The following is a 15,918-nucleotide window of genomic DNA, read 5'->3' on the forward strand; positions in this document are numbered from 1 at the left end:
CTCGCACAGTGCTTAATGATTCACGGGAAAACAAGTTTCTCTTCTGCCTTGCTTGCACTTTTGCAGTCAGCTGCGGGCAGCACTGGGCGACATCCTGCCAGGCTCTAGTGTTTGGGCGCTGCGGGGGACTGGGACACTAGCCAGCGCTGCCCTCAGAGGCTAGGGGTAAGGGCCACAGAGAGGCTCCAGAATGGCCCCTCGCTGATCCCCAAGGATGAGGTGGGCCCTGATAAATACCCTTCCCGTCCAGATAGCAGAAAGGCCAAGTTCAAACACAGGGTGTCCAGCTTGGGGTAGATGTGGAAAGGAAGCCGAGAGATCCGGTCAGTCGCCCCCGCCCGCCTCGCTGCACAGCACAGCACAGCACAGAGGAGCCAGCTAACCTTGGAGCCAGAGCCCGTAACTGCGCCTGCGTGCCGCGGCCCGCCCCCAAGCTGCTTTCCGAGGCCAATCTCCCGTAGGCCGCTGTCGCTTAGCAACGCGTGAGTCACAATCGAGGTTCCCTGGGCGCCCGTTTCCTGGCAGGGCTTAGTCCCTGGTCATCCTTGAGGCTCTTCGATGCCTCGTGTCAGGTCTTAGGAACCCATGGAGGGAAAGGATGATAAGCAGCAGTAAGTGCTGGGGTTTGGTTTTCTAGTTCTCCTTCCGAAACAGTATTTTCCTCTTGAGTTGAGTGAGAGCTGAGGGGTGGGTTCTCAGACTATCAGGACTTTTCCTCTTCCGATCCCCCAATTCCCTCTCATTTCTAGTAGTTGAGCACTTACAGAGATGCTGTTTGAAACGCACTGTTTACTGGGCACCTGCTGTATGTCAGGGCCGTTACAGGTATTGTCTAGCCTAAAATTCTTGGTCATCTCGAATCTCGCACTCCTCCTCACACACCACATCTGATTCGTTAGCAAATTCTGTAGGCTTTACCTTTTATTTTATCCAGAACCCACCACGGTTCATGCCTTACACTACCGTCCCCACCCTGGTCGAGTACTAGCATCTCTTACCTGCATACTACTTGCTTGCTGGCCGTTTCTCTGCAGCTTCTCAACACAGCATTCAGAGTGGTGTTTTTACAGCACAAGTTACATCACTCCTCTCCATTGGCCACTGCGACTGTCGGGGTGTCGTCCCAGACCAGTCCCAACCGGGAACTTCCTAGATCTGCACCTCCCCGCAAGCTCCCCAGCATGGATTTACCGAATCAGAAACTGAGAGCAGGGTACCATAATCTGGGTTTGGTCATGGCCTCCAGGTGATTCTGATGTGCCCTCAATTTTAAGAACGATTGGATCAAGCTCGTTGTGACGTGGAGCCAGTAGTAACTGCCTCCAAAGCCTGTATTTTTGTCAGTACATCAGTGGTTCTCGCGTATTTAAGAATCGCCTGGAGAGTGGCTAGAACAGTTTCCTGGGAACCTGCCCCAGAGATTATGTTTTAGTAGGTTGGGATGGGACCTATGAATTGTATTTCTAATAGTTGATGGCTGATGTTTGATGCCAATGTTGCTTCACTGAAGACCAGGCTTTGAGAGGCACCATTCTGAGGACAGATACACTTCTGCTGTGGAGCACTGGCCATAATAATTCACTCTGCTGCAATTCTCTGCCCCATTTTCAATTGCCCCATTTTCAATCATTTTCAATTGTCACCTTATCTGATGTGCGCCCTACCTCCCACAGTCATGCCCACCTTTCCCCGTTCCCTGCCTTGTCGCCGTCCTTCAGCACTTGACACCATCTAACAGAATGCAGGCACACCTTAGTTCATCTGCTCCGCTTCATTGCGCTCCATAGATGTTGCACTCCTTACAAATTGAAGGCAACACCTCCCACCAGCAAAAAGATTACACTATCTTCATTGAGATGCTTGTTTTATCCCGATACTTGCTTTATTGTGATGCTCTGGAATCAACCAGGCACCATCTCTGAGGTCTGCCTGCACATGTTTTACTTACTATTTCTGATCTGCCTTCCCCACTAGAATGTAAGCTCTGGGAAGGCAGGAATTTTTGTTTGAAGATACAGAATCACTCCTTTATCTTCAGTGCCTCAAAACTCATACCTCAATAAATATTTGTTGAAGGAATGAGTTATTCAATGTTATTCATACACCTCTTGCAATAGGTATCATTGTCCTTATTCTACAAATGAGGAAACCAAGGCTCAGAGGGTAAATGCAGGGCTGCAATTCCAGCCCAGGTCTGATTTACTTCCAGCCCATTAGTGTTTTAACTGTCTTTTCTTTCCAGTAAAAGATTACTATGAAATAATATATTTTCCGCTTATGTATAGTTATACACCATGAGTACTTGATTGACGAATGCTTATAAATGCAAGCAGATAGCCACTGTCCTTTCCTCCAAGGACCCGATTCCAGTCCAAGTGTATTGCTGGGTTATAACTACAAGAAGCATTTGAAAAAACTAATGTCAGAAACACAATGATGAATCAATTGCAGTCTTTAAATAAATAGTTATCTCTCTGGAAAGGTGATAGAAAAAGCATTAGAAGTTCTTTACACTTTGCCAGTGATCCATTTTCCAAATCCTTTACAGAGCAATTTTTGTTGGGTTGCAGGGAACTAAACTCCATAGGAACTGAATGTCGTCTGTGTGTGCTTTGGAGTAGGGGCTGAGGGTGTGCAGGTAAAACAAAGCCAGAGTGCAAACAATTCCAGGAGACTCACTAGTGATCGTAAATATTATAATGGCTCTGGATATAAGTACATAATGTCCGGATGGTGGGTACCTAATGATGAGTGAAATGCAATCTTTGCCTTATGGAACTTACTGGTTAGTGCTTACCAAAAACAAGTAAGCGGAAAGTAGGTACATAAGTGTCTAATTGTGGTATTCTGAAAGAAATGAAGGAAATACTAAAATGGAGACTACGTGGGGTCAGAAAGGGGAAACCTTTGTGGTTTCCTTACAGGCAGAGGGAAGGCAGTGTGTACAAATGCCTGAGGGGACAGGGACTGGTGCTGAAAGAAGCGGGGGTGGGGGTGGGCTGGAGGAGTGAGGGGAGAGAGGCCTGGGTACAACGGAAGACGTTAGCTTGAAGCAGGGTCGTCACACTGTGATGAGAAGGCAGAATTTCCCCGTAAATGCAATGGGAAGCCACTTAAGGCTTTTAATTAAAAAAGGACTTGATGAAGGGGATGGAGCTGGCTTTGGTTCAAAGTAAGGTAGGGATTAGATTTTAAGGGCCATGTATAATGCTAAACAGAATCATTCACTTTCCCTATAAATTAGACTCATATTCACTCACCTTTCATGGGTCAGGGCTTTGATTTTGAAAGCTTCTATGTAAAAGTATCCTAATTCATATATTCCATTCTTACCTTTACTTTTCGAGTATATGACATTTAAAATACTCCCACTCATAATGTCTATTACTCCTTTTTTAAAAGGAGAAAATTTCCATACTCTGTGTATTTCTAAGCATTTCTGTAACGTTTTAAAGAATTCAGCAACTTTTGTTGTTTTGTACTAGTGTCATTGCTAGAAGCAAAAAAATGATAAGAAATTGAATTGTTCTGACGTGCGCACGGTGGTCTCTTCTTGATAAATATTAGTGGTCATTTGGTAGCTTGTATAAGTTTGCCAGGTGAGCTTTGAAAATTGAATAGTTGTCCTTTTCCAGATAGCTGAATTGACTAGGTGACTAACTTTTAAAGACGAGTTAAGATTATGTGACGGCCACATGAAGAATACCACAAACACGATTTGTAAGCATGACCCATTCACTACTTCTTCACTCCAAGGAAGAGTCTGTACCCTGCACAGGCAGCCTGCCCTGAGTGACCGTCAACAGAAATCCTTTTATCTCAGATGACTCAGAGCAGGAAGAGGCCCTGTGCAGTTGTGACTCTCAGCACTGAAATGCTGATGGGGGATAATTTACTATTTAATTCTGTTTTTCAGACCACATACAATAGAAGATGCTGGTATAGTATATGTGACTGAAAAAAAACAAGAATTCAAACATGAAAAAGAACCTGCAGCACGTACACCACAATCAAAACCATGTGTCAGGAGAGGACGCGTATATTATGCTAAATTCATTGACACAAACGCAAGAACGTACAATGATCCAGTTCCCTACATTGAGCCCCAAAAAGGGTCTGAAAATCAGGTCAGACAGATGTTCATTATATACAAATAGAGATTTAGATTCAGAAGCTGTTTTGCTTAAAAGATGTGACATATCTCAGACTAATCATTTTTATAATCCAATAGTTAAAAGCGGTAACCTGGAACTATTCTCAGAAATAATTTTACATACAAGTATGTGTATATATACATACATATATACACACATATATGTAATTGCATATATCCATATATATTTCATATATATATTCCATATTCATTCTAGAAAAAATGATTATTTGGATTCCTTCCATATATAAATATAACCACCATAGTATGCTTGGAGGTTACTGAAGAAATCTATTGTATTTTTGACATATTCTAACATGAAAATTTCCCATGGTACTCAGTAATTCAGATACTTTCTATAAAATAATAGCTACTATTTATTGAGAATATATGAAGTGTTAGGAATGAGCTAAGTGTTTTATATAAGTTATATCTTTGAATCGGCACAATAACTTCTAGGAGGTATTATTGGAAATACTTTACAGATGATAACATACTCCAAAACAGTAAATTAACATGTCTGAGATTACATAGCAAGCAGATGTCATAGTCCTGTCTCCAACCCAGGATTGTTCTTTAGCCAAACCGTACTTTTATTCACTATTATACTAAATATATTCCATTATCTTCTTTTTCTTAAAGTCAGGTTTGTTGAGGTATATTTATTTAATAGTTTCCTATTGCAGCTGTTACAAATTACCACAAATTTAAACAATAGCTTAAAGCAAAACAAATTTATTCTCTTGCAGTCCTGGAGCTCGGAAAAGTCAGTCTCATTGGCTATTGGCAGAGCTGGCCCCTTCTGGGGACTCTAAGGGACAATCTGTTTCCAGCTTCTAGAGGCTTCCTGCGCTCCTTGGCTCCTGACCCTTTCCTGGTCTGAGCCAGCAGCAAAGCATCTTCAAATCTCTCTCTGCCTCTCCTGCCTACTCTCTTCTAAGGCCCCCTGTGATTACATTAGACCCGCCCAGGTAATGTGATAATCTCCCCTTCTCGATATCCTTAACTCGATCATGGCCCCAGTGGTTCCTTTTGCCATGTCAGGCTGGGCATGGTTTGGAGTTAGGTGTAGCCGTGATTCGATGGAGATGCTTTTAGAGGGTTCTCTTTACGATAATAACATCAACTGTTCTTGTCATGTAGTAAACCTTTACACTAGGGCAGTTTTAAGACTATTTTACTTCATAAAAAATAATCTAGGATTTAAAAGAAATTGATAGACTATGCCTACATTGGGGAAATAAGTCTATACAGAAAAGAAGCTGATTTAAGAATCAAAATAGAAAAAAATAAATAAATGAACAAAAGCGTTCGGAGCTGCGGCCAGTAATACTGGGTGACAGAGTAGCCGCAGAATCTTCACTAGTGCCCAAAGCTAAACAAGTCAGAGGCCTTTGGGAGATGGTACAGGTAAGTCTAAAATGAAGTAAGAGGGTGGGTAAGAGGCTGAGAGTAGGCAGAAATAAGAAGTTACAAAGAAAGACTGAAGATGCCTCTGGGTTAAAAGCATGTTTGACTCAGGTATGGAGTGAAGAGAATGTTCATATTTGAAAAGTAAAACAACAATAAAAGCCCTTAAATGTACTTCTTTCCAAGTATCTGTGGAGTAATAAAGTGCTCATTTCAGATACTTGTAAACTTTGTTCTTTTATTGTAGACGATAGGTTTCTTTTTAAAAGTTAGCTTGAGTTTTGGAAAAAGTAACTGATTTATGGTAATTCTAGATTTAAAATAAGTGTAATTAAACTGAAGTTGCCTAAATATTTAAATGGACATATTTGGTATTTTAAGACATTTTGCTAAGATAATATCTTTAGAACACCAGATGGTTAATTTTATTTATTTACAAGATTTTTAAATAAAATAATCAGTTCCACAGTTCTACCTAGGGACATAAAATTGGGGGTGTTGGTGTAAAAAGGTGCTTTTAGCTCAGTCACTTCCAATGAAAACGAGTGAGCCCTGGGCTCACTGTGGCTGCTACTGTAGGGCTCGGCTAAGCCCCGCCCACTTCTTTCCACTGGTTTCTCCAGGACGTCTCACTTCCTTTTACTACTTATCTTCTGAGGATTCTTAGTTATCTTTTAGTTATCAATATTTAAAATACCAATTTTAGTATTTTAAAATACCAATATTGGTATTTTAAGAGATCACACTATTTTCCAAAGTGTTTTTCTCCCAGCAGTGTACTTTTCAGAGCACTAGACCTTACTTATGTGCTCAAAAAATAAAATTCAAAAGTCACATACTATTTTCAAAAAGTTGTATTTTTATCTACCCTTCCGAGCACTTCACAATTCACATTAGTATATAACGGTTCTGAGAAATCCTGATAAGCTGGCTTAATTTTCTTTATCTCAATTTTTCCCAAATGTATTTAACTATAGACACCTCTTTTATGCAGTACCTATTAACATGCTGCAGAACTAATGTTCCACAGAACACAATTTAGGAATAACTGACTGGGGGCATTACAAATTGCTTACAAAGAGGTGGTTTTCAGCACTCCTTCTGGTACCCGCAGCACACTGGAGATGAACTCAGATAGAATGTAACTCGAGTCCTTGTGACAGACAGCACTTCAGTTTTTAAACCCACTAAGCTCAACTAGTCAGATGTGATTGCCTCTGTGTAAGGTGTTATTGAAAGTCCGTATTTCCAGTCAAGATAGCAGCACAGGTAAATGCAGTTCTCGAATCCTCCCATAATCACATCAAAACTACAAGTAAACTATAGAAAAACCATCATTCAGAACCACCCCAAATCTAGCTGAGCGGAAGGCTCACAACTAAGGCTATAAAGAAGGAGCCACATGACCGGTAGAAAGGGCTGAGACACAGAACGAGCTGGTCCTGCACCCGTGTACGGTGGACAAAAATCAGGAGGGCTATCTCGGCTGCAGAGGTCCCCCATGTGGAGCAAGGGGTCCCAGCCTCACACCAGGTTACCTGCCCCAGGGTTGTAGTGTTAGGAAGAGACATCCTCATAACTTGTTGTTGTAAAACAAGTGGGGGTTGTTGCTGAGTGAGGAGGGCTCTGGAGCTCCAGGCAGCCGCTCTTAAAGGGCCCACACACAGGCTTACTCAGACTCACTACCTCTGAGCTCTAGTGCTGGGGCAGCATCTTGGAAGGAACCAAGGACATACAGGGAGGAACTGAATTGTTTGGCCTCAGGGTGAGGGCCAGAAGGGCAGCTTTCTACCGCACAGAAGTGCTGGCACAGGCCACTGTTCCATTTCTGAGCCTTTCTCCCTCAGAGTGGGAAGGCAGAAGCCATATCTGAGTCTCCATCAAACTGACTATCATTATTCACTCACCCTTGTGATTCTGAGGCCACACTCCACCCAACTTGTGGGCCCACCCACACTATTTCCAGTGGCTTTTCCATAAGAATGGTCTGTCTTGGTTTATGCTTCAGACTTTTCTAAGATCTCAAACAAGCAGCATCTATCTGGCTTCATACCTTTCTCTAAGTGGCCCCAGGCCCAGCACCAGCAGCAGCCGGCCTTGGGCCTCCTTTGCAGCTTGGCCTCTCCCGGGCACCTCACAGTCCTGCACAAGTAGCAGCCATCTGTAGATCGCTTTGTAGCTCATGCCAGCTGGCCCAGGGCAGGAAACAGGTAACAGCTGACCTTAGCCTACACCTCCTGGGAGGCCCCAAAGCCAAAGCACCCAGTGGACAGCTTCAGACCATGTCACAGTACCACCCAACCACCTCCACGAGCAACACACTCAGGGGACAGACTCAGTGAGCACCAGAGCCCCACTGAAGTAAGTACTGCTCTGTGGGGTGGGCCCCTGCACAACTTATTCTCCACAGTGGTCACAGCCAGTGCTGGTAGCCTATCAGCCCAGGGGAACTTCCTCATATTGATGTGCTAACATACTCAAGGCTCAACTACAACAGGATGGTGTACACGAGAGACAGGGGCACACCTGGAGTGTCCAGCTCAGGTGAATGGGGAGGCTGTGCCACTGGACCCTACAGGACACCTACTGCATTAAGCCACTCCACAAAGACTGGGAGACATACCAGCTCTATTTACTACATAAAAACAAAAACAGGGAGGCTGCCAAAATGAGAAGACAAATGAAAAAACAGGACAAAAGTGCAGAAAAAGAAATAAACAAATGGAGACACGCAATCCACTAGATGCAGAGTGCAAAACACCGGTTATAAAAATGCTCAAAGAACTTAGTGAAGACATCAACAGCATAAAAAAGATCCAGTCAGAAGCGAAATATAAACTAACTTAAATGGAAAATAATTTATATGGAATCAACAGTAGAGTAGATGAAGCCAAGAACCAAAACAACGATTTGGAATATAAGGAAGCAAAAAATACACAACCAGAACAGCATAAAGAAAAAAGAATTCTTAAAAATGAGAATGGTGTAAAAGTCTCTCCGACAACTTCAAGCATACTAACGTTAGCCGCATGGGGGGCGCCAGAAGGAGAAGAGAGAGCAAGGAATTGAAAACCTATTTGAAAAATAATGACAGAAAACTTTCCTAACCTGGTGAGGGGAAACAGACATACATGTCTAGGATGTGCAGAGTCCCAAACAAGATGAATCCAAAGAGGCCCACTCCAAGACACATTATCATTAAAATGCAAAAGGTTAAAGCCAAAGAATCTTAAAAGTATCAAGAGAAAGTAAGTTACCTACAAGGACGCTCCCATAAGACTGTAAGCCAAGAGAGATTTTGCACACCAGAAGGGATTGGCAAGAAATACTCAAAGTAATGAAAGCAAGGACCCACAACCAAGGTTACTCTACCCAGCAAAGCTATTATTTAGAAGGATGTATAAAAAGCTTCCCAGTCAAGAAAAAACTAAAGGAGTTCATTACCACCAAACCAATATTATATAAAATGTTAAAGAGTCTTATTTAAGAAGAAAAAAACATAAAAATATGAACAATGTAATGGCAATAAATACAGTTATCAACAATTGAATCTAAGAACAAAATAAACAAATAAGCAGAATAGAAACAGACTCATAGATACAGAGAACACTTTAACACTTGCCAGATGGGAGAGGGTGGCTATAGGGATGGGAGCAAAAGGTGAAGGGATTATGAACTACAAATTGGTTGTTACGGAATAGTCATAGGGACATAGAGCACAACAGAGAGAATGTAGTCAATAATATTCTAATACCTACGTATGGTGTCAGGTGGGTACAAGGTTAATCAGGATGATCACTTAGTAAGTCATGCGTGCCATCACCGGGGTGCACACCTGAAACTAATATAATATTGTCTGTCAACTGTAATTGAAAACTAGAAAATGATTTTTAAAAAGTCCTCATTTTCCTAGGAACCCCTCCAAGTGTGATTTTAAGTCCGACACCTTGCCGCCACCGGCAGCCATCTTGGCGTAGCCCTGGACTCACTGTGGCTGCTACTGTAGGGCTCGGCTTAGCCCCGCCCGCTTCTTTCCACTGGTTTCTCCAGGACGTCTCACTTCCTTTTACTACTTATCTTCTGAGGATTCTCCCTTAATTTCCCAAAGAATGGAAAGTAAGCAACGTTTACTAACGCATTTCTGAAGGCTTAGAGATCACACAGATATAACACAGAGACCACTTCACAGTGGCTTCCAATTTTGACTAACAGGTTCGTAGTGCAATGGTTGTCAGGCCCTCCGGGGGCCAGGGGTTGATGGGAGCCTCGTCATCAGGAATCTCCTGGCATCACCCTACCATGGAACCCCTAAGACGGTCGTCCTAGGGCAGGAGAGGAGACAGGCCTTGGGCTGGAAGGGAGGAGGACTTCCTTTTACTTTTGGGTCCGAGGTCTCTTTTGTTTGGTTGCTTTAGAGACCGTATTTATTTCAATGTATTTTTTAAAGATTTTATTTAGATAGAGGGGAAGGGAAAGAGAGAGGGAGGGAAACATCAATGGTTGCCTCTCACGTGCCCCCACCTGGGGACCTGGCCCACAACCCAGGCATATGCCCTAACCAGGGATCAAACCGGTGACCTTTGGTTAGCAGTCTGGTGCTCAACCCAGCGAGCCACATCAGCCAGGGCTGGGTTCCGAGTTTTGAACTGGGAACGACAATCCTTTTTAGACAAAATCCCCTCTGCCATCTGCCAGTGTGGTCTGACCCCTAAAGCCTAGACAAATGGTAGACAGAACAGTAAATTTTTAGCCTTTCTTTTTAGAATGAGGTGAAGGGGGAAAAGAGCCTCCACCTATATCTTTAATCTTATAATCTCTTATAAGCAAATGCTTGGACCAAAAAGGCAAGCACGTGTGCAGGGCTGCAAACATGCTCTCACTCTTCCGGGAACAAACCAGACTTTTCGGGGACAGGGCACCGTACCCAGAAATAGAAATGATAAAGGCATGTCTGCACGGTAGGATTGCATCCTGCTGAAATGAAAATCCACCGAATTTACAGCACAATCAGGCATTTGCACCAACTCTGGGGGCTTAAAGTCATCAATGACGTTTAGGAAAAAGTGTTCATTTTTTCCTTTGTGAAACTAAAGTGACCATTTTGGTAAAATTCTAAATTCAAAAGAATTCTTGAAAGTTGAATCAGTATCTGCTTTGAAGATAGTTTTTGCATTACACTCCTGTTTGAGGAAAAAGAAATTGATGTCTGCCAGGCAGTTCCTAGTGGTTCACTTATCCCAGACTCATTTTTCCCAGTTACTAGTTATTAGCCCAAAAGGTTTCTAATCAACAAAAGAAGATGATAGATAGTGCAAGTCCTTAAAACCTTATCACAGGAGATCTTTCTGAGGATACTCATTTGGTGCCCGTTTATTTATTTTTATTTTTATTTTTAAAAACTTTTTAATATATATTTTTTATGTCTTTAATTGTTCAATTACAGTTTTCTGCCTTTCCCCCCACCATCCTTTTATTTTTACTTTTGAAATAACTTAAGTAAGTTTACGCTTATCTGGCTTTGCATTCCATAGCAGATTCGACACGGCAATGTGGTGTGGACACTGGAGGTGTGCACGGGCGGGTGGCGTTTGCACTGCGGCAGCTTTCCTGCCTGCTGGTGATGTACTCGGGGAAGTTACTTCATCCGCCAGCAGTTTCCTCACCTGTCAAGTGGTACACCTACCTGGTGGGATCGTGGTTAGCATGAGAGCAGGCCTATGCATCCTAGACCTCTGGGTGTAATGAGCACTGTCGTAATCATGGGGCTGCAAGAACCCGGCACACTGACAGCAGTAAAACCTTCTCACAACCTGCCAGGTAGTGAGAAGGCACCGCCTGTCTAGTACTCTGCTCTAGAATTCCTAGGATCTACATCACGTAGTTTTATTTATTGTAACTCACCTTTTAACTCATTCTGAAAAAAGAGGCAGCGGGTCTCTCCTATTCTCCAAAATTTCCTGCTTCCTACATTTCTTTGATCTCTGCAAATTTATTTGTTACTTCTGGTTACAATTTGTCATTGTCCCCACAGCTGGCACTCATTTAAAGATGCAAAGTGAGGTCTGACTCTCTCTTCATCTGTGCGTGTTCTTCCCATCTTTCTCAGTGTGAAGAGAATTTCCCTTACCAAAGAACCTAAAACTGAACAGCTCTGACGTTAAGAATGTACTTCTCCAAATTTTCAGTCTTCCATTGTTTTCTTGCTCCAACAGAATCCGTCCCCCACCCCAAAACCCTGTGGGTTGCAACAGGCATTGTAAAATAAAATAGAAGGCAAAAGTAATGACATAAAATAGAAAAATAGCTAACTGCACTGCGTGTACTAGGAATAAGTATTGTTTTTGTGATACTGTTCGAGTTCTATGTATGTGTATGCCTCGTGTGCTCTTACGTAACAATATAAAATGTATTTCATGGTGTGGGGCATGGACTAAAACCTTGGAAAACCACCAATTTGGACAATAATACATTATCTGTATTGCCATAATGAAAAATATGGAACATAATTTATAGATTAAGTCTTGTTTAATATATATATGCATACATGTGTACATGTATAACAAAATTGTGTAAAACAGAAATATAACCATTTTTATTTTTATAACTCCATCTGTTAATAGAGGGTAGTTTAAGAATTTAGCACCTGTATTTTAACTAAAAATATATATATTTCATTTTCAGATGTCTTAAAAAATATGTGAAAATATGTTCCTGGATTGTAGAACCTAGTTTCAGAATATCCAGGACTTGCTGAATCGAATTACAGAACATTCAGAGACGTCAAACAGCACACAGAAATGTCCTACGGTGTCCAATTTTGCGTTTCCATCTCCTTTCCACACAGAGTGACTGGTGGTCGTATGATAAAGGACTAGAACATCACTTCCAACCACCTTATGATACCAAGAGCACCCAGAGGACTGACTTTCAAAAACCAGCATGTCCATTGGTTTTGCCAGTCAAACACAGCAAGTTGCAAAAGCCTTCTTGTGGAATAGGTAAGTTAGCCATGGTAAACGTCTTCTCTATTATCTCAGGTTACTCCTATCACTTAAGATGTGTTAGACCTGCTAGCAGCTCCTGAAAAATTATCTTCTTTATAGGAGTTGAAACTATACAAGTGCAGCCCTTGACAAGTTTGTTCTTCATTCCTTCCTGGGCACAGCTTATCTCCAAACACATTTAATATAATAAAATTGTACTGACCATGAAACACCACCCTCCATGTCAGAAACCTAGTAGCATTCTGTTCTTTATGGCCACCAAATTTTAAAAATTGTAACTATTAAAACAGTAGGCAATACTATAAGGCAGTATTTCTCAAAGTGCAATCAGAGGGGCACTAGTTCTTTTTTATGTTTATAGATGCTCGAAAAAACAGGGGAAGTGGTCAAGTAACTTTGCAAAAACTGAATTTATACAGTTAAATGGATATGTATATATAAACATATATATATATATATATATATATTTGACTACAAACCCTTATTCTAAGCATAAACATAATGAATTTCCAGGAAGAGGAGTAAAGAATGCTATGTTTCCCACTTACTGACCACTTCACCATTTTTCAGGATATCATCTCACATGCCTGATATCCCACAAAATATAACATTAAGGTGGTCGTATTCAGTACGATGACCACCGTAATGGTGGTATTTAAGGGAGAGGGCTGTCAGATAACCTATAACAATGGCCTCTGGTTTAGAAAGGTAATAAGGTTTCCTCTTCTGATTTAGGATGGTAAACAGAATACAAATACAGTAGTACCTCCATAACTCATTGTTAATTCATTCTGAAACTTTTGACAAGCGCCAGACCGATGAGTTCCCAACAATGAAGCATTTACTCTTGCTGGGCAGTGCCGTGACTCACAAGTTCTAGCAAGTGCAATGAGTTCCAAGGAATGCTGTAACTTTTTCCCCCTCATTAAAATGCGATGAGTAGAGTTTGACGAATTCTGAGGCCAAAGAGTACAGAGGTACGACTATGTCTAAATCCCTGGCCTCCCAAGACCCGACGGAATGATAACAAATCAACTGACCCACAAAAATAAAGAGAATGTAAGGAAGAATCTTCTGGAATGTGGGAATAATGAAAGCCTGTTAAAGGATAAAAGAGAGCAAAGAAGCAATAGCCTAGAATATATCAGAGAAGATGCAGTAAAAAAGATCCCAGAGTAGCTTTAGGCCCAATCAACAGGCATAACAGAAGGGAAACGGGGTGGGGAGGATCAGAGGGTTGCCTGAATATCACAGAGCATAAAAGAATGACAGCAAAAAGCAAGAAAATATGAGATGATAAAAACAAAATGGAGAATCATTCTGGGAGATCCGACTTCTCCAGAGCTCCAGGAATAGAAAGTAAAAATCCAAGGTTAGACAATTATCAATATCATAACAGGGGAACCCAACCCCGGAAATGGGGAAGGGTGGAGAAGTGCCAGGCCAAGGAGTGCGTGCATATGTTGCTGCAGCGACCAGGACAATCAATGCACACAGGACTCCGCAGAAAAGAAGCACGAAGGGCTGACTCTTGGTGCTAGGGTGGTGATTGGATGGGAGGGACGTGCCCTCCCAACTACTTCCACTGCAGGGAGGATAATGGGGTCTTTAAAAGCAAGTGCACAGAAAAGGCATGCTTCTGTACTCCCCTCCCCTAGCTGGCTGATGGGTGGCCAGGGGCTCAGGCTCCTGAACTGTGGGATTTGGAGGAGCCTCGTCGTCTGGTAGCACTCCCCACGCCCCTCCCAGGTGATGCAGGACCTGCCCTAGCAGGAGCACGGAAGGTGCTAGGCTGTAAGAGGGGAGGTGAGGTGGTTTGGGCCAGGGTGTCCTAGGAGGCAGTGTGGCTAGGCCACAAGCCCCATAGTCCTCCTCTGTGTGAGGAATGAAGGAAGCCATCAGTGGTGGCCACCTATCCATCACCTGCGCGCTCCTCCATGGGGGGTCCCATCAGTGGTGACCACCCCCTTGCCTGCAGTATGGGCCTGTCAGAACAGCCTCTCCCTGCAGGAAGGCATGGAGGCAGTGCCCCTATGCCGCCCGCACAATCCTCCAGACAAGGGCAGCTTCCTCCATCGCTGCGCTCAACCTGCTCCCGCCCAGGCAGGGCCTCCGACCCACCACACCAATGTGTGGGATTAGCAGCAGCAGGAGGAAAAGGAGAGCGTCCTGCCGGCAGGGGTCCTGGGCCTGGGTGCACAGACTCCGAAGGATAAAAAAGATGGTACTTTGGTTGGGAGGAGAGGTTCCTGGTGCAACCTTGAACTGAGCTGGCAGAGGGTGGCAGGGTAATTTTCTTTGGGTCCTTTTAAAGGAAATGGGCTTTGAGGCAGAAACCTGTCATTATTTCAAACTGTATATACTTTAAATAGAAGATTCCTTTTCCTTTCTACCAGACTCCATCTCCAGAGTTTTTGCCTGTGGGTGGTGAGTGGTAGGACCCCACTGGCTGCTCTGGAACAGCACAAGGATGTCTGGTGACAATACAACACATTCACTGAGAATGTATTATTTGCCGGGACTTTTATGGAGCTTTCTAAATATTTACCCATTTGATTCTGACACAAACACTGTGGAATAGTATAGTAATACAATTAATAGTGTCACTTTTCAGATAAAAAGCAAGCACAGAATATAAGTAACTTGCCCAAAGATACACAGCAAAAAATTGGTGTTTGAAATCAGTCTGACTCCAATACCTGTAATAACCAGTGCTCTACACAGCTTGTAGAATAGTAGTAAGAAAGTTACCCAATATAAAAGAGAGGAAATAAGGGACTCATGGACATGGACAGTGTGGTTGTTTGGGTGGGGGAGGGGCAGAGCGTAAGGGGGATAAATGGTAGTGGAAAAATACAATTTAAAAAAATAAAAGGGGCATTAAAAGGATCTACTGAGTGCTTCAAAGTATGAAGGAGAAAAAAATACCTAGATATCATAATGAAATAGCAAAATAACGATTATAAAAAGAAGATGCCACAAAGAGAAAAAGTCACCATCTGAGGAATAAGAATTAATATGGAATCAAGCAGCACTGAGACAAGAGCACAATGTAGTTGACGTCTTCAGTGTTCTCAGGGGAAATAAAATTTTTTCACCTAGCAAAGAGGATTTATTTGACCTGGACACTAGATTCTTTTTTTCCAGTGGCACTGGGCATTAGACGCTGAGAAAGAAATGTAGTCCTGGAACAATATTTGGACCATAAGTGAACAAAATTCAATTGTATTGTAAATGCTGTTTAGCAGGTATCAACTTTTAGCCTCAATCTATAAACACATTATAGAAAACTTGAATATGGTTACAGAACATAATTATGTCACCAGCTTTGACAAGAAAGTGGATATACAG

At 42.5% G+C, this 15,918-nt stretch overlaps 1 protein-coding gene across 6 annotated transcripts in view; it reads left to right on the forward strand.

Annotated features, from left to right (window-relative positions):
- Nucleotides 1–328: 328 nt before the first annotated feature.
- CIMIP6 (ciliary microtubule inner protein 6) overlaps nt 329–15,918 on the forward strand; it is a 42,329-nt gene continuing 26,739 nt past the window's right edge. For all 6 annotated transcript variants that reach the window (XR_005066756.1, XR_005066757.1, XM_037047912.1 and 3 more), the window contains exons 1-3: nt 329–611; nt 3,917–4,127; nt 12,408–12,561. Coding sequence is in view for 4 of the 6 variants with exons in the window: in XM_037047912.1 (XP_036903807.1) it covers nt 586–611; nt 3,917–4,127; nt 12,408–12,561 (391 nt within the window). In the remaining 2 variants the exon portion in view is untranslated. The remainder of the gene's footprint in view (nt 612–3,916; nt 4,128–12,407; nt 12,562–15,918) is intronic.

Source organism: Sturnira hondurensis, unplaced genomic scaffold, assembly GCF_014824575.4.
Source record: "Sturnira hondurensis isolate 20B ecotype Veracruz unplaced genomic scaffold, ASM1482457v3 Scaffold0006413, whole genome shotgun sequence".
Lineage (NCBI taxonomy): Eukaryota > Metazoa > Chordata > Mammalia > Chiroptera > Phyllostomidae > Sturnira > Sturnira hondurensis.